Source organism: Melospiza georgiana, chromosome 11 (assembly GCF_028018845.1).
Source record: "Melospiza georgiana isolate bMelGeo1 chromosome 11, bMelGeo1.pri, whole genome shotgun sequence".
Lineage (NCBI taxonomy): Eukaryota > Metazoa > Chordata > Aves > Passeriformes > Passerellidae > Melospiza > Melospiza georgiana.
Genome location: NC_080440.1, coordinates 3,535,867 through 3,555,053, shown reverse-complemented (window position 1 = coordinate 3,555,053; position 19,187 = coordinate 3,535,867). Strand labels below are relative to the sequence as shown.

The 19,187-nt window shown below is 49.5% G+C and overlaps 1 protein-coding gene across 1 annotated transcript in view; it reads right to left on the bottom strand.

Moving 5' to 3' along the window:
• Positions 1-5,963, bottom strand: part of RYBP (RING1 and YY1 binding protein) — a 41,203-nt gene extending 35,240 nt beyond the window's left edge. Inside the window, exons 1-2 of the mRNA XM_058032242.1 lie at positions 5,777-5,963; positions 4,837-4,962 (exon numbers count right to left, since the gene is read on the bottom strand). Coding sequence (XP_057888225.1) covers positions 4,837-4,962; positions 5,777-5,808 — 158 coding nt within the window. The 5' untranslated portion in view covers positions 5,809-5,963. The remainder of the gene's footprint in view (positions 1-4,836; positions 4,963-5,776) is intronic.
• Positions 5,964-19,187: the final 13,224 nt, after the last annotated feature.

Below are 19,187 nucleotides of genomic sequence, written 5' to 3'. Positions count from 1 at the left end.
ACTCACTTTTAGGCAGTGCTGGTGAATAAGGGATGAGACAAAAAGGATCTTGAGAACTCCTGGCACGTGGGCAAACATTTTGCAAATAGGTACTGTGCATTCCAGCAGTGCCCAGGCAGCTCCACTGCACCCTCCCCTACCCCAAGAGCAGTCCCTGAGGGGACACATCCTCAGGATGTGGATGCTCCAGTGGAACACTGCCACAACTCCAGTGCAGCCAATGTCTCACTCCTGCTAATCCAACAGCCACTTAAATTCAGCAATCAACAGGAAAAACAGGGATGATTTAACAATAGATTTAAACAGACAAATAGTGAAATATTCCAGAGTAAAAGCACCAACACTGCTTCCACAACAGCTTTTTTTAGACAAGTTACATATTCCATTTTTATAGAAATTAGGCCATCTTAAGGCCAGCTATGATGCTAAATAAAACCCACCTTTATGCAAGTGAAAGCTAACTAACTTGAGAGAACCAAATTAAACCACTTGGCTTCCAACCTACACCACAGCCACACATCACTGCAAGAGTTTTCAGGACAGTCCTGCAAACACATGGCAAATAAGCAGGGCACATATGATTTGTATGAAGGTCAGGATCATAAGCCTGCTTCCTCATTCCAGCAATAGCAGGACTATCTGGTGCCTATTCTGGTCAGCCCAGCTTGGATGCAGAAGAGAATACTTCTCCATGGTCCCATGGACAGTAGTTTGCATCCTTCAAGGTGGTAGTTCAGATCCTGCAAACGTGAAAATTTTCTGCAGAACTAAAGGGAAACAAAGGCCAGTATCTGACACGTCTGTTCCATAAAAAAGAATTCATTTATAAATATCAAGTTTTAGCTCAGCCACCCCTCAAAAACAAGGATGGCAAGAAGGTCAAGCACTGCTGTCATCAGTCCTTGGGCATTCCACAATGAAGTGGACATTCACATCACTTAATGCAAACTCCAAACCTTGCACTTCAAGCATACAGGTATTAGCAACAAATAAAACAGAAATGCTCGCTCAATTTCTACTTGCAGAGGACACACATATTTCAACTCACTTTTGTAGTAAAAGCTCCCATTGTTTTGTTAATTTGCATATCAGACATCCATTTGTTGCTTTCACATTTTCCACTGACTTTAAGTGCATTTCTCTGTACTCAAGGCACATTGATGATAAGGGGATGTGGAGTTTGGAAAAGAAAAGCATTCATCCCAAATTTAGAGAACAATTACCATCAGAGAAGCTCCACCACATCACACCACTTGCCTATTCGTCCAAAAAGAAAGTTTCAAAAACCAGTTTCCCTGAAATCATGAGGAGGGGAGCAAATATTCACCTTCACAATGAAGTCTGAAAACAATCCCATGTAGGAACACTTCCAGCCCTGCCTGGGAGGAGAGAGGAAGTGACAAGAGGTGTACAGGAACACAATATATGTAAACTATCAGAGAACCAAAAGAGAAGAGGAGCAAGAATGCCACTAAGAAAAACAAATAGAAACAGAGAGTCATCACCTACCCCCAAATAGGAACTCACAGGAAATACAAGGCCAAATCCTGCCCTCACATTCTTAGGAAATCCAAAGTAAACTTTCCTTCCGTGTTTGAAGGAGCAATGGATATTGGAAAGGAACCTGCATCTGTGCAGCAAACTTCCTGGCAGTTCCAGTCTTCTCCTGAGTGCAGGGGCTGGTGCTGCTACACCAGAGCAAACCACCACAAGAGCCACAGGACACAAGTGAAAGTGGTGACCAGCAGCAGTTCCCTGTGCTGTGACACCAATAAAAATCTCCAGGAAAGGAATAAGGCACTGCAAGCCCCAGCAAACAGCTCCCCACTGCTCACTCTGCAGCCAGCTCAATCATCATCTCACCCAGCTGAGCTCTGTGCTGAACAGAGCTGGTGTCTGTGCCATCATCCTCACAGAAGGGAAACAGTAAAAAACTCATCATACTTGCCTAAATAGAAAGTAATAAAAGTTTAACCATAAAATAGCAAGAATCCAGGTGAGAAAAGGAAGTTAGTGACATACTGTAACAAATCCAGTATTCAAGTGCTACAGGTTTAGTATAATCTTTGCACAACAATTCTTCAGAGATGGATTTGACCTAATTTTTATTTAAAAGTGCACCTGAAATATTTATAAACAGCTCCTTGAAAAAAAACAGTTGAGTGCAATTTAACTGTTTAGCCTCTACAAGGATTTTGACTTGGCAGGTCAGCTCTAAAACTCACTGCTGTTTGAAGCTCCTTTTACAAGATCCTAGGGAAAGGAGATAGCTGGATCTGAGGAGATAAAACTTCTAACTGCTGCCAGCCACCCCTCCCACACACCAACAGATTATATTGAGTCTGAAAAAATATACACACGGTGAGAATTAGCTCAGGGCCTCACCAGTTCTTAAATAAGAGAATATTTATCAGCCAAAGTAAATTCCACAACAAATAACTGGCTTCACAGCAGAGGGAGGGGGGAAGTAGGTCATACCAGATCTTAAAAAAAATCCCTGGGCATGCTGTGATTGCACACAATAATTTGATGAAAAACAGTTGCCTCACCATGTCTTTCACTACTTGGTTGAGTTTTTTGTTCTTTTTTAAAGTGAGTTTGATAAATTTCCGTAAGTGTTACTGAAGTAAGTCACAATGAAGCAAGGCAGTTTTAACTGTGGAAAAGTGTCATCAACTTGTCAAATTGCAACTTAAAAGTCAAGCTCATCAGACACCTTATATTTCAAGTAATAAATTATCAATCATAACTCATTATGTATCTTTACATCAGTCATTTATTTAAAAAATTCTGAATAATTTCCAAGCACTGACTCGTACATCACATACCATAAAATTCAAAGTACCACCACAAATAGCTCTGACCTCCCAGAACTTCCCAGTACACAATGCTCTCTCACAACACTCAATCACTCCTGCTTTCTGTTATATTTATTCATAAATTATACAAATATGCAAGAAGACATGATGGGCCATTGAATATTTTAAATACTTTCTCAAATTCTACAAACAAAAGCCATTTTAAAAGCAGCAAAAATGAATAGAAAGCTGATGAATTAAATGAATTAAAATTAGAAGCCATTCATAAGGGTCCATTAAAAGCTAAAGAGAATTACAATGTTCTAGACCCGAGGATCACATCTGCAAGTAAGGCTACAGCTCTTAACCTGAAATCATCGACTGCTATTGCTCTTAATGGCCCTTTAAAAGAAAAACCATCCTACTACTGCAACAAACAGTTGGAAAATTATCTCTTCAAAAAATAAAAACGCAAAGGCTTGTGCGAGCAGGCTGCTGCTCTCCAAATGAACAGCAGCATGGTGGCCAACGAAAATAACAGTGTCTGATACAGGATAGATCCCATCTGGGCTCCTACATCTCATCAGGGCTGTGCTCCCACTGGCACCCGGGCACTGGTGTGACACCGGGAGCGTTGGGGACAGCATGGCCACGCTCCTGAGGAGCGGTCCAGGACCAGGCAAGTGCAGGAGGAACACATTCCACCTGAGCCTGCCGGGAAGCCAAGGAGCAGAAACCCACAGCAATCAAACGTGCTGGGAAGGTTCAGCTGCACGACTAAATAACACTGAACGAGTCAAGAATGAGCTCCAGGTGCGCGCAGAACGCCGCTGTCCCAAAGCTGCACCTAACTCAATGCTCTAGCCACGCTATTGAGTGGTTTAAGTTCAACACCTCTGTACATTTTGTAAAAAAGCACAGATACTTGTAGCTGATGTGCATCACAAAAAGCAAAGTGAAGCACTTCAGCGCTCTGTTACTGTAACTCAGAGAGTTTCAATGGCCCGAAAACATGCTCCCCATTAAAAATGTAGGCACTTCACATTGTCTAAAGCACAGTGCGAACAATAACAATCCAACACGCTTTCACCTCCTTTGTCAATCAAGCCAAGACAGCCAAGTCATGCAAACAGCCTGCTGATGAGAGCACCTCAATACACAGCTGCACTCAAGGAAAACGACGCCTCTCACAATGGAAACCTCCCAGACTATTTCTTTGGCAGAGCACTGCAATGGCAACTCAAATTTGGAAGGTACAACATGAACAAAATCAGAAATCAACATGGTAGAACAAATCACACCAAAAAAAAAGGAAAAGCACAGCACCACATGCCTGTTTTAACGACAACTGATACTGGCAGGACAAACTTTCCGAACCCTCTAACTGAGAAATAGCAAGTTTGGGGGCTTTCTTGAGATTAAATTAACTACTGCATGTCAGACTCACCACCTCACAAAGACCTCCACAGTTTCTCAGAGCAAGGCAATCACAGAGACCTGACAGCTAAAGCTTTCAAAAACCCGCACCATTCCCACACTGAGCACAAAGCCGATTCCTTTCTGATGACAACAGTCACCGAGAGATCAACATCTCAGGGAGAGAGTTGTTCTCACGGCATCTTTAGTTTCAGCCGTTTCCTTTCTCGCTCCCTAATCCTAAATCATTTCCACTCCTTTAGAGACACAGGTAAACCTCCACCCAAACCACAAAAAGCCATCTGACCCAAACCGAGTCAGAGCGTTTCTGGCTGGCTGTGCATCTCCAAAAGGATCTCTGTACACCAGCAACAACAAAAAAAAAGGCACAGAACAAAAAGATCCAGGTTGCTGCCACATCCACGAAACATGTCTTCCAGCTCCAATTAAACGCTTGAAAGAGAATTTTTAAAATCCGTGAGCTTTTGAACAGGGACAGAAGGGACCGCATCGGGGGAGAGAGGGGATGCAACCAGCCGATATCCAGGCAACAGAGAAAAAAATCAACAAGTCGGCGCAGCCCAGCACGGAACACGAGCCGCGTCCAAAGGTGCGGACGTACCTTGTGGAGGTGCCTTTCCTGACATCGCAGATGCTGCATTTGAAGGCTTCGGCGCTGTTCCTGAAGGTGCACACGCTACAATCCCAAAAGCCTTCGTCGGCTGCAGGTTTGGCTTGCCTTTTCGGCCTTGAGGAGGGGGAGGGAGAGGGGAAGCGTGTGTGTGTACGTGTGTGTTTGGGGAGGAGGAGAGAGGCGGCAGGAGGAGGAGAGAGAGAGAGGAGGAGGAGGAGGAGAGAAAGAAAACACACACATGAGAAACCATGTTACAGAGCCCCGAAACCCAGCGCCTGCTCGCACCGCCGCTCTCCCGCGGGGCCGGGAGCAGCCGACAAACCCCGACCGGGGCCGGGCCCGGAGAGGTGCGGGGGGCGCCGAGCTCCGCCCCGGCCCCGCCGGGCCGAACCCGCCGGGCCGGGCCGCCCGCGTCCCCCCGCCCGCGGCGGGAGGGTGGGTGGGCGAGTTTGCGGGCTGGGAGGCGCGTTCCCTCCTCCACCTTGTTAAACCTCCCTTTGTCTGGGAGCGGCGAGTGCGCGGAGCGGGGAGTGCGAGCGAGCGGAGCCGCCATGGCTGCGCTCGCACCGCACCAGCCCTGGCACCGGCGGCAGGCTGGGAGACACCGGCACTCCTCCTCCTGCTGCCCTTCCACGCTCCCTCCATCTTAGGAGCCTCCCTCACTCTCTCCCCGCCCGCGGCCCCCCCTCCGCCCCGGCCCCCCGCGTACCTGGCGGGGCGGCGCGGGCTCGCCGCCCCCTCCCCGTTCGCTCCCTCCATCTTAGGCGCCCCTCGCCGCCTCCCCCCGCCGGGGCCGAGCACACGCCGGCGGCTGCCAGCCAGGGCCTACCCGCCGCCATCCCCTCGGCCGGGGCCGGGGCAGAGGCGGCCGCGCCGCGCTCCCTCCATCTTACCGCCTCTCCCCGCCCGCCCCCGCGCCCCCGCTCACCTGGTCGGGCTCTTCTTGTCGCCCATGACCATGGATCGGGGCCGCCCCTGCCCTGCGCACAAAGAAAGAGGCGAGGGGAGGGAGGGCGGGGGAGCGGGGCTGCCTCCGTCCAGCAGGCTCCGGCTGCTGCGCACCCCGCGCCGCCGATCCTGCCGCTGCCAGGCTCCGCTCCGGACTAGCAGCGCAGCGCAGCCCGGCGCCCTCCCTCCTCCTCCTCCTCCCTCTCTCTCCCTCCCCGCGCCGCGCCGCTCCGGCGGGCGGAGCTGCTGCCGCGCCGCGGCCAATGGGGGCGGCCCCGCCGCCGGCCCTGCCGGGGAGGGAGCGGGGGGGGAGCCGGGAGCGCCCCGGGAGCGCCCCCTGCGCCGCCCCGCCGGGTCCCACCCCCGGCCGCACGGAGCCCCCGCGGGCCGCCCCTCCCGCGCCGCGGCCCCTCCGCGCCGTGAGGGCTCGGGCTCCGCGCAGCCCGCGGGTGGCCCCTTCCCGTCCCTGCCCTCTCGGAGGGTTCGTCGCCCGCCTGTCCCCTGGGGAGCGGGGCTGCCGCGGGCGGGACGGCGGCGCACGGGGGACGGCAGGCCCGCTCCGTGAGGGGAAGGGCGGCCAGAGCCGGCTCGCCCGGCCGGTGGCTGCGCCGGGAGTGCCAGAGCGGGTGGGCAGAGGGAGACAACTCCTGCGGCGTGCCCTGACCTCGGGGACGGGCTCCCGGTGCCCTCACGGATGCCTCGGCTGCCGCCTCCGTGAGTTGGCTTCAGGCGCGGGGTCAGGGCAGCGGCCCGCCCAGAGGCCAAGGTGTTTCGACAGCGCTGCTGTAGTGCTGCTTCCAGAAATGTTCCCATCAGTCCCTCAGTGATCTATCGACTCCACCAAGCACGGGCTGTTCTTCTGCAAAACTCCTGAGGTGGCAAAACGTGGCTTTCCTAAAAAGTGGCATTCTCAAAAAGTGGCGTTTCCCGAAAAGCAGCAGTCCAGCCCTGAGATTCCCCACGGCCCCCTGGGGCCTGTGCAAGCGCTGGCAGGGATGGGATGGTGACATGGCAGGCATGAGCTGTCAGTGCCTTTGCTGAGCCCCTTTCACATGGGCTGCTTCCTCTGCAGCAGCCGGAGGGGACGGGGGCCGTGAGCAGCTGAGCAAGCATGGCGCAAGGGGCGATGAGTGAAGGGTAAAAAGTTGGTACAGCCACACACAGCTTGCAGAGCAGGCATTCTTTCACTGTGCTTTCCCACCTTCTCAGTGGTGACTAAACCAGGCAAACATCTCCCAGCAATGAACAGCAAACTTCATCCCCAGGCAAGGCGCAGGGCAGACAGGAGGGATGTGGGCAGCACAGGGCCGTACCTGAGAGAGTGGTGAGTGGGGCTGCAGGGAGAGCGTGGAGACAGCCTGAGCACGGTTAATCCATGGCTGAGTACAAGGAGAAAAAATAAAATTATTGCTTGAAAGCAAACCAATGTAAGTGGCTTAAAGCAGGATAGGCACCTAAATAGCAAGAGGCAACATAACCATGTCCTGTGCATTAAAGCTTTAGGAATCTGGACTCACAAGCCACAGAGGGTTTTTCCCTCCAGCAATGCCCATTTTAACAGTCAAATCATGCTGACAGAGTCACCTCCCATATTCAAGAGCTTCCTGTAATCCATTTACTCTACCCAGCTCCCCCCCCATGCCCACCCAGGTAATTTAACCCTTGCTGTCACCTCCACCAACCACTTTCATTTCCAGACAGACTTCCACTGGCTTTTTTCTTCACCACACAAGTTCCTGAACAATACAGCAAGATGCAGACATACTCCAAGGGCAGAGTTAAGGTTGCACAATTATCACATGTAGGAAGTGTCATTTTCCCATTGCATCTGCTGTTTTCCAAACATTTTTGCTCTTTTAGATTATAGCTGTAACATTTGCTTTGGGAATCTGTGTGGGAACAGGAACTCAGCAGTGCTTGTGGGGTCTGGTAAGCAGAGACCTGGTGTGCCATCACTTCCAGACCTTTGTGACAATGGAGAGTGTGGGGACAAGAACAGCACCATTCTTGGGGACAAGGTCAGTGCAGAATCTGAGAAGCACAGAAAGGCAGAAAGCACTGAAATTTTGACTTAGGCATGGTCCAGCTCCCATTTTCTGCCTCAGATGTTTCCCTTAGCTCCACAGTGTTGTGTTAAGCAGAGTGACAACCACCACAGGCATAAAGTAAGTTTTTGTGGAAACAGCATGGAGCTGTGGCCCATTTTTAGAAAGCAGTTTATCTCCACAAAAAAGTTTCAGGGTTGCTGTTTTCATAGCAAAAGTTGTTTTCTTTCCAAAAACCTGCTACATCTTTCGTTATCAATTCCCCTGGAAACCTTCCTTCCTTGACAAATAACCCTTTCAACATCACGTGTTAAAAACTTGGCAAGCCAAGCACAGCATGACTTCATATAATCCCGTGCATCCATCAGGAGGTGATCATTCCCAGTTTGTTAAACACCCTTCAAGCCACAGTTTGGGGTCTCTTCCTTCATGGAGGGTTCCAGAGGAGTGCCAAGGCCACTGGTGGGCTGGTCCAGACAGAGCTTTTGGGGTGCTGTGTCCTGCAAGCAGCACTTCCCTGTTGGCATCTCCAGACACCAACACACCAAGACAGGAACCACTGGCAGAAGTCAGGGCTGAAAATACAGTCAAGCTAAAGGGCAAGAGCCTTGGTGGGGGTATTTCTTTCACACTCAGTTAATTTTCCTGCCAGCCTCAAAATTCACCGAGGTGGCACAGGTAGTGCACCCCTCTGAGCATCTGAGGATTTTTAATGGAGTTTGGGCTCTCATGTCCTCGCAAGGCAGCCTTGGGCAAGTTAATTAACACTTCTCCTTAACTCCAGTAGTCTGGATTTCAAAACTGTAAGGAATGAATTTTCTAGGCTCCCACATGGCACAAGTTTTCTAACTCATTCCAGCTAAATGGTTTGAACTTCACAGTGATGTTCAGCAGGTCCTAAATCCGCCTGAAGGAATTCCCACCCTTGCCTACAGAAGATGCCACTTTCTCATTGATGCCAAATGTGTTGTTTGAGAGTACTCTCATCTGTGAGAGGATCCTGTTAATCCACTTCTTCCCACCCTTCCCTCACCACGTGGGTTTTTAATGACAAAATCCTTGTAAGGAGACCTTGCTGCAGGTGTTTCCAGGGCACAGCAGTGGGGAGAGCAGGTTCACAACAGGCCACAAACCTCTTGGGCCAACCTAGCAGCCACAGCCTGTGCTGGGAGGTCCAGAGCAAACTTCAGTACATCCTTCATATCTGAACAGAGATGCTGGGATGGAACAGATGGAGCTTCATTCCCCTCTGCAGCATCCCCTCTCCCCAATGGCATTGCAGCTACTCCTGCTTCAGCCCTAAAAACAGGCAACCGCCCAAACCCACAGTGTGGCAGTCCATCTCCCTCCCCAGAGCAACTGGCCAGAGATGCTCCCAGATGTGCTCCTGAGATAAACACCCTGTTAACAGCTTCTTCAGCACAGTGAGACCTCCAAACGTGGGTGCCAAGAGCACAGGGGTAATTCCCTGCACCTGGACCATGGGTATAAAAAGGATTTTAAAATAAACAGGGATGCTGCACCCAGCCAAAGTCACTATTTTTGCATAGGGTTCAATGCCAAATATAAATATTAACTTGAGCTTCTCAGCCCCCTTGGTCACTGTGGTAAATACACATTTTTTTAATTTTGCATCAGACATGCGTAACTTCTCAGAAGTGACTGCTGCCCTGAACAGCCCAAAGTCTAACCACTAGTAAATTACTTTGCTGTGGATTTAATAAGGAATTTGTTATATAGGAGTTGGAATCAGGCTCAGGACACAGATCTCTCTATTAATTTTGCCAGACCTAGAAGGATCAGAAGCGATGCTGCCGCTCTCCGGGGCAGGGAAGTTGCGTATCACCACACAATTAGCACCTTTTAGTAGAAGTGGGCAGAAAGGGAAATTAGCAATTGAGGGTAGAAATGGTGAACCAGCTACACAAGAGCGCCTTGACAACCAGCATTCATTTTGCTGTGTCCTCCTGAAGAGGGTTAAATGTGTTTAACCTCCACAGGTTTCCAGCATGAGGAGAAACTGTCCAGGAGTGGAAGAAAAAGAAGCTGTGTGAAGGCCAGCAGACTGAAAGCAGCATAATATTTGCCATACATAAGAGCATCCTTGGCAAGACAGGCAAGAGCCTGTGCTCAGAGCCTGGAAGTGTTCACCACAAAATAGAATACCAAACCAGAAAACAAGCATTGCCCAGAGGCACTGGTGGCCAACATACTGCACCCTCTCCTGCTTTCAAAGCACAGCGTTAACTGCCATGGGGTTTGGGTGCTGATGCCAGAGAGAAGTCAGGAGGAAACTACTCTTGGAAATCTCACATAGCATTTGACAACATCTTTGAATATATGGCCCAGGCTGAGTTCATAAGCTTTTTGGGAAAAGCATTGTGCTAGGGATTGTATAAACACAGAGCGGGCTGATGGATGGCCCTGGTGCAGCGCAGAGATGTATGCACGCTCCAGCAAAACTCACTGAATTAACAACCATTTTGGCTTAATACAGGGACACTCAGAGACTTTACTGATAATTGGGGGGGTGGGGAAATGATAAGCAGAAGTTACCACACAGTGTTCCATTTTCCAGACTTCAGGAATGAGTTGGATGCAAGGTCACATGGGATATTTTTAGTTGTGCTGGGAGCACAAGCATAGCAAAGTGGGCAAGGGATGAAGCAAGAAGAAGCTGGAGAGATAATTGGTAGAGGTCCTCATAAAACTGCCTGTGGATTGAGCACTACTTGATATTTCCTTTAGTGACTCCATTAGGAAAAGGAGATGAGAAGATGAGAATGTCACACTGAAAAAAGAGAGCAACTTTGAGAGAGCAAAATGGAAATGGGCTGAAATACTCTGTTACTGGCTTTGGCAGCTGGCTGCTTGTAGCAGCCTTTCTCACCTGGAGCAGAAGCTCATTGGTCTGGCACACAGGAGGGAGAAGAGCTGCCTCAGGTGTTTGAGTGCCAATGGTGTCTCAGCTCCTGGAAAAGCCAATGCCAAGCAGGGGTGTCAGAAGTACCAATGAATAGAGACAGGGAAGCATTTAACACCACTGAACAGTGCACAGGCGAGATCTTGTTGGAATTCTCCAGCTGAAGACAAAAATGCATTCAAGCAGGGACAAGCATGGAGAAGAGTTTCTAGGATGGTCAGGGGAATGGAAAACCTATTGTATGAAAGGAGTTTCTAAAAACTCAACTTTTCTCAGCCTGGGGAAACAAAGGAGTAGGTATGACCACTGTAAAATGCCCTGGGGAAGGAGGCAGCACATTGCAGCAATGCAAGAGCTCTTAGACAAGAATGAAGAGCACAACTGATCCATGCTGGACATGTGGGATGGAAACTAGACATCTGTTTCTAACCTTCAGAGGAACACGGAACAGAAACAGCTTTGCAGTGGGAGGAGCAGAGGCACTCAATGTAAAGATGGACCTTGATCACTCACAGAAGGAATCACCCAGCAGAGCAGCTCAGTCCCTGTGATCCCGCTGAGGTCAGACCGCAATGCTGTCACCAGAGCCCTGTCTCTCCCTTCTCACCCACCCACACCAAAGGATCTCATCTGGCTTGTTCCCAGCCAGCAGATTTCAGTGGATGTTCTCTCAAGGGAAGGGAAGACGTACAGGGAGAGGAAAACTCTTCATCCAGCTTTTGTGCCGAGAAACGGATTTCTCAAACATCCTGGGATCTCTGATTTGCTTCTAAATTTGGTATGTGGGTTTTTTCCTCCCAGAACACTTAAAACTTCCTGTATTCAGCAAAATAAGGGTATTTTTAAAGTTTTCTTTCTTTTTTTTTTTTTTTTTAATCTATTTTTAGATAGTCTTTCATGGTTTCTTTGGAAAAAAGTTGTAGAACTGAATTAGCAAGTGATCAAATGCCGACTATCAGGAACTTCAAAAAGCAAGCCAAAAACTTTCTATCAGAAACAGCCTGCCGAAGAGCAACGTAGGAGAAAAAGGATCTGAAAGATGAGGAGCAATATGCAAGCAGCAGCCAGTGCCAGGAATCTCCAGGGTCTGTAAACCCTTAAAATGCCAGACAGACTGGAGTGAAAAACAGCCTGAAAGGTAGAGAGGCATAAAACACTCTGCATGCAACAGCGTTAAAAAAATATAAAACTCAGCTGAGTAGAAAAGAAAGCCAACAAAAACTAGAGGCTCTAGCTAAGCATCCTGCATGCTGTACTCTACAGATAGCAAAGGCTGTGCAATTTAAATCTGTAATCCCCTCCCAAGCAAAGAGGCTTTTGCAACAGCACAATCTGGATGTCACCAGCATATGAATAGGCATCTTGGGACTGATCTGGAGAGCAGAGGTCAAAGTTTAGTGATGTATGTACTTGTCTCCCTAATGGGTCTTATTGATTATTATCCATAGAAACAAGCAACATTTCCAAATCTGCCTCCCCCTTTGGGCTAGATGCTGGCAACCAGGAAGAAGCACCTTGATCTCCTAGGTCCATGCTGTTTCTAGGACACTGGAGCCTGTGATAAGGAAACACACAAAGTTGCTGGACAGACTGGTGAAACCCAGCAAATGGAAAATTGTCATTAGATCTGTGTAACATCTGCATAGCAATGATATGTGGGAGCACCAGTGTCAAAAAATAACTCCTGATAAAATGTATTTAAATATTAGGATGACATGAGTGAGGGAAGTCAACATTGCAATTCAATCACCTGAGTGAATTATGCATTGTGGAAGGGGCTGAAAAGCCCCAGTACAGGTAAAATCAAATTCACACTTGTCCAACCACAAGTATTCCAGCCAGGCACCTTAAATACTGCAGTGAAATTGTCCTGTCTGTGATACAAAGTGGTGGCAGTCCATTGCTATCTCCACAGCACAAACACCATTTTGTTGGAGCATTTCCAATGGGAGAGCAAAAATGGGAAAAGCCTGGGAGGATGGGACCAAAAGTACCAATGCTGTGTATCCTAGCACAGCGAGCAGTGCAGTGGCAGCCAGCCAGCACGATGGTGTGAGCAAAGCCAGCTCAGGTAGGGCACTGGGAACGCCCTCGGGTGGAGACTAAGCCGGTAAATACGCAAGGTAAGGGTGATTATCAGACCTCCTCAAACTTCCTGACTTTGCAAGGTAGAGCCAGAGAAAGCAGGCTCACTCTGGAGACTTTGGTATTCACGCTTCTAGCTGCTGCCAGAAAGTGGAAGTGGGGAAAAAGTGGGAAAAAAACCCTCAATCAGCTCTGTCTACAGTATTTCAGAATCTCAGAAGCCATCCCGTTTGGGTTCAAGTTCAGGAGGCAGCTCAGGCAGCAGGGAGGTGCTGGCTCTCTATGGAGATGTTTGTCCACCTCCATAAGCAAACAAAAGATCACTAAGGCTGGTCCTGCTGATGTGCAGCCTGAGATCTGGCTGTCTGCTCTGGCCAGCCTCATGCTCACCCATCTCCCAGCTCGCAGGCTGAAAAGGGGCACAGGAGTTTGGCTGGGCTCCCCTGGACAGCAGCAGCCATTTCCCACCAGTGACTGCTGCTCCTGCCTCTGTGGGATGAGCAGTTTGCTGGCAGGGGTTGCATAAACCTGGTTATCCACCTGCACAGCCCCACTTTGGAAACAATGGGTCTGCACACCTTGAAAAAGCAGAGAAAATTGGGAGTGAAAAGCCAAGTATGGACTGTCATGGATATTGAGCCACAGCACAAAGCAGAGCAGCAGCAGCTGTGTTACTCCAGTGGAACTGTAACAACACGATCCCAGCCCCTGTCAGGAATGTTGTTGTTCAATACACATCTAAGTCACACAACAACAACAAGCCTGCTGCACGCTCAGTTTTCTCCCAGGTACAGCAGATCTGGCTTGCTCTGGGGTGTGTGAAAGCACCAGCTCCAGGCAGCCAGAGATGCTGTGCTCTGTGCAGCTGGCACTGGGATCAGCAGCATCTGGGGGAGTGCAGCTACTCAGGACTCACCAAAACAGCAACAACAAAAAAGCCTCTTTTCTCGTGGAGTACAGCTGATTTCCCTTCCTCCCATTCTCTTAACAGATGTCAGAAAAAAGCATGAATGGCTGCAGCTCTGTGCTCAACTCACAGATTTCACACTTGCTGCAGAGCTGGCCTTCTGCTTCTGAACCCAGTTCTGGAAGGTGTTGCTTTTTCAAAAGAAAAATAGAGAGAAAGGGGAAAAAAACCTTTAAACACTTAATAGTAAACTCCTTCAAAAGAAAACTTGCTTCAAGCCAAAAAACATTTGCCAAGTTCAACTAAATGTGGATTTTCACGACTCTGTAATAAACACCTCAATATGGGGGTTTCAAAATGAGAATGCTGAGACAACTTTGCTCCAAGCTGCTCAAAAATATATATGTATGAAATACATAACTTGTTTTTTTAAAAGAAAAATCCAACTACCCCAAGGAGACATTTTGTGGTGTTTCAGTTACATATACGTATAGAAAAAAAAACCCAACCAAACACAGAATAAAACAAAATGAAAAGCTGTGGATTTGTGAGTTGCCCATCATTCCAGTCAGGCAGGAACAGGTGACTCCCCAGAACCAGATCACAGATCTGGATGCTATTGCAGCAGATTAACCTGAGAGCTCTACAGGAAGGAAGCATTTCCAGGTGAGAGAAGGGGTTCACTGCAGAGATGCTCTTGCAGAACCTACCTGGCCCTTTGACCTCATCCAGACTGCAGCCAGGGCTCCCATGGTCTCTGTGACTCTGAGCCCAACAGAGTGGTGCTCCAAGTTGTACCCACTAAGGCTGTGGGTGCCAGAGGGGATCCAGCAGTGCTCTGCTGTGACAGGTAGGGATGGAGTGAGCCATGAAACATCCCTGGGGCTGGAAGAGTCTCAGTTCCTGACCTCTCAGATGTCGAATGGCTTTTCCTGGTGCATAAGGTGGGATCCCAGGGAAGCAGAGCTCTGGGTGTGAGGGATGAGCACATCCATCTCTTCTCAGGGCCAAGTCTGGCTGTTTTGCAGACAGACGATGATTTGTTTTGGAATGCACCAAAACACCCTTAAATCCAATTGAGGCATTAAAGGGAAAATTCCCCACGAGTGCCTTATGGCAGCTTTGCAGCCCTGAGGGCACCTACAGCTTGTGAAGGAACAGAGGTGATCCAAAGCAAGCACGGTGGTGCTGCCAAGCACAGCATCCCTGCAGAGAGGAGCAGTGGGACTCTGCTGCCAGGGGACCAATGGCCTTGGGCTGCTTTTAATTCCTGCCAGCTCCCTGGTGCTGTCACGCAGAGGACGGATTGGGAAAGCTGCAGCGGGAGCACAACCCACATTTCCGCAGGGAAGAGACTGGAGTTAGGACTGCAGCCATGAGTTAGCTAAACTTGTCCAAATAAAGGGAGGGAAAAGCTACTTGTGTTGTTTCCCCAGCCTCAGAGCAATATACTTCCCTAGGATCAATTCATAACAGGTTGTTGTGTTCAGGGCTAAAATTAATCTTACATCAGGAGAATGGATTAAAACAATGAAGAGCTTCCTGCATTCATTGCTAAAAAAATTAATCTTCTGAGAGCTTCCTTTTCTACTTTCCAACTGGCCACCTTGCTTTCATTCAAGGAAAGCCTGAGTAAAAAATGTAAAACTGCTTCCAGGTGGTTTTGGTTAAAGCAAACAAAGAGCTGTGAATTGTGTCAGAGCCTGGTTTCAAGGCATGGCAGAAGGTGGAGGGTTAGCCAGAAAGAGAGAACCACCACTGCTGAGATACAGCCACTGGCCTAATTAGGTGGAATAGCTATTAGCGATTCCACCTAATTAGATAATTAGATTAATTATCTAATTAACTGAGATTGTTGTTAGACAAAGGCAGGTAGAGCTTCAGAGGTGATAAGGAAGACATCAGGGCAAGGTTACTCTGATTTATATTGATTTCTTTAACAGTTCAAGAACTCCCCTGGTTCCCACATTTATTTACCCAAGTCTTGCTCCTCTAGGGTTGTTTTAAAGTGATTAAACCAAGGAAGGGGGAGGATGTCCTTTTTAAAATAGGAGAGGGAAAAAAAGGATGTTTCACTGCAAGTTTCCCCCGTGCTACTGAAAATCTGGGATTTGGCAGAGCAGAGAAACCAAATGAGGCATGGGAATGAGAACTACCTGTGCTCCCCCTACTTCTTGTGCTTGGATCTTGGTGTGCATCCTCCCCACAGACCTCTTTGGCTACCCAGTGTGTTTGTCTTTGGGGAGAGAGACAACATGCGAGCTAATGATGCACCAACAGCGAGCGGGAGCTGTGGCTGGCAGCTTTTCCTGCATGGCTGGCTCCGTGCTGGCAGTGCTGGTGGGAACCACAAGCCAATTAAGGAGGCCTCGTTGCGGTAGACGTGGCGTAAAAGGAGCATTAGAGCATCCTGCCCCAGAGACCAGGCAGTCCTGGATACCCGAGGGTGAGCACAAGTCAGGTTTGCAAGTTTAATAAGCCAAGTCCTCCCCGCTCAGGCGTGAAGATAATATTATGCCAGGCAGGCCCGGGTGGAGGAGGCAGAGCTTCCACAATTTCAGCCACCTGCTTTGAATTTCACCACCACAGACTCAGGCCCACAGTGCAGCCCGAATTTTGGGAGGCACAGGAGGGCACACAACTGAATCCACCCTGTCCTTCCCGCCCTACATCTATTGTTAGATGCATCAAGGAATTTGACCCACTTTGGGACTTTCTGGTGGTTTTTCACATTCCATTTGTCCTTTCTGACTAACATTTTGCACTTGTTTGTCACAGCCCTGGCTCTGCTCCCTGTGGTGGATGCTCAGATTGCTGGAAAAAGATCCAGCTGCTGTATCCCACTGTGTTTAGAGCTTCTTAGCTCTGAGTGGATCCAGGACACTACCCACGCTGGGTTTTGAGGCACCCTCCTTTCTCACTGAGCTTCCCTCCTCCAGCTGGCTTGAATTCAGGCCTTACAGGCTTTGTACACTTGCTCACACCAAAACCACAAGCTTTGCACACCTAATCCTTGCAGAGACCCATAACAAATGCAGTCCCAGGTGGGCTTTCCCTGGGGTTTTGGAGCTTGGCTGGTCCCTGCTCATGCTGCAGAGCACAACAGCATTTAGGACTAGGATGTCCTCAGCACAAGGGCTCTTTGGCTCAGCTCCCTGCAGGAATCCTCACAAATCAGCCATATGGCAGAAGAAAATGGTTTACACACCTTGTCAAGAGCTCAGAGGTGACTTACAGTTTATCTCCTCTGATCCCACAGATGCACCAGCCCCTTCCCACCACAAATGCCTCCCCAGCTCTCTCCCCGACTCTGCTGCACACCTCCGAGGTTTCTCTTTTGTGTGCCCTCCTATCACTTGACTTCTTCATTCAGCCTTAATACCTGTGTATAATAATAGCTTAATAACTTTATAATAGCTTCAGCCTGTCTCCTGGGAGGTACAGAAATAAGCCTGTCTTTCCTACTTGCAGACACTGTGTTAACAGATCCATTATTGGTCACACCAGGACCATGAGAACTCAGTGCCTCGGCATCCTTTTGGGCAGGATGCTCTTCCAGGCCACAGGGAAAAGCTGCACGGGTATCTCATGGGGCAGGCTGTGCCCTGCCAGGTGTGCTGTGCGGGCTTCCCACACTCTCCTCCTGCACCCCAAAAAGCCACAGAGGCCCCAGCCCCGATCTCAGGCAGAACTTGCTGTTTCCTGACAGAACAGCCAGGTCTCCACGGGAGCTAAAGGGTTGCAAGCACAGAGCAGCCACATCCCCGCGAGCCGCCGGCCATCTGGTAAGAGTATTGGAGAGAGGGACTTCCAAAGCCAACAGACACTTATTTTGCAGAGTTTTTCCACTGTAGAGAAAAATCACAAAAATTTCTATTTTGTTGTGTCATAATCCTGGTAGCTAAGAGAGATTTTTATCAGTTTCAACAAACCCTGAAAGCCATTGCAGACCTTGGGGAAGGAGCACTCTTCAGCCAGCCATGGGATGTGGTGTCCAGGGAAAATACAGGTCTTCAGGAATCCTGGAGGGTCATGTCCCCTCTGGAAAAACTTTCTCCAATGGGTTGGGTCTCCTTGGAAATCTGCCACCAATGTGCCAAGGCTGTCCCCCCTTATCCAGCAGGACACAGGGAGACCACAGGCTGATAGAAATGAATTTAAAGCAGATTTTCAGTCCCTATCACAAAATCTGGCTGTTCTGCTGCAACAGTAGTTCAACAAGTTGTAGGAACCAGGCTGTAAGAAATCAGGCAATAAAGCTGGAGGCTGATCATCCACAGAATCCAGCAGCATTAATGTGCTGATCACATTTGGTGCTGAAGGGCCCAGGTGGGCAGTTATTTAATTTTTGGGGGGCTTGGAAATGAACCAGCACATCTCACCAGCATCCCCAGAGCTCACACCCCCAGAGGACAGTAAATCAGGGAATGGTGCACAGGCAGTGCATTGACACTCCTCAGCATAAATATCAATTTTCACACTGTGGTCAGGTTCTGTAAGTGTGGGGAATTGGTGTGGCAACGGGATTTTAACGAGGTCTGGCTGCGATTAATCCCTTTCTAGGCAGTTCCTCTAAAGGTTCCATTCCTTGCTCAGGAATTACAAGACTAAAGTGAACTTTAAGAGACCACAGCGAACACACAGATGAAACCATCCAAGGATGGAAAACAAAGGTACTGGCTGGAAATTATTAAAACAGCTCAAAAACATGGAACTTACCCAAAATGGAAGGTACCTTGGAACAAGTAAGAAGTATCATATTGCAATTAATGCAGTGCAGGATACGAGAGCAAGACAGAGCCTACCTATGAAAGAGCATTCCAGTAGTGGAGCAAAACCTGTGGCCAAGCCTGGCGAGCGTGCTGGGGACACCCATCCCGGCCTGGGGCGGAGAGGAAGCGGCAGCAGCCCCGGCAGGGTGAGATAAAGCAGCACCGAGATGGCTCACTCGGGTTGCAGCTCTTACATCACTCACCCTCCAGCTTTTACCCCTGCGGCACACAAGATTCCCTGCCCAGCAGGCAGCCTGGCTGTGCCAGAGGGCGCTGGGAAAAGGGAGAGCGGGTTTGCCGTGCCGGGGAAGCGAACGCCTCCCTGCAGCCGATCCCCATCGCTCGTTATCTGCCCGCAGCTGCTCGCAATCTGGCCCGGCAGATAAGGGAGGCAGCGCTCCGCATCCTTCCCCTCCTGCCGCCGGTGAGGTCTGGCAGCTCCGCGCCTGCTGGGGCCGGGCACGGCGGGGACAGCGGGGACACGGCTGTGTCCATGGGGATGGCAGGCACAGAGCAGGGCTCCCTCCTCACACATCTGCTCCAGCCCACAGCCCTCCTGTGCTGGTCTCGATCCCTTCCAGACCCATCCCTCCTCTCCATCCTTTCTGCCATCCCCCTTCCCAGCTGCAGTAGTGACTCGGTACCCTCCTTTCTTCCAG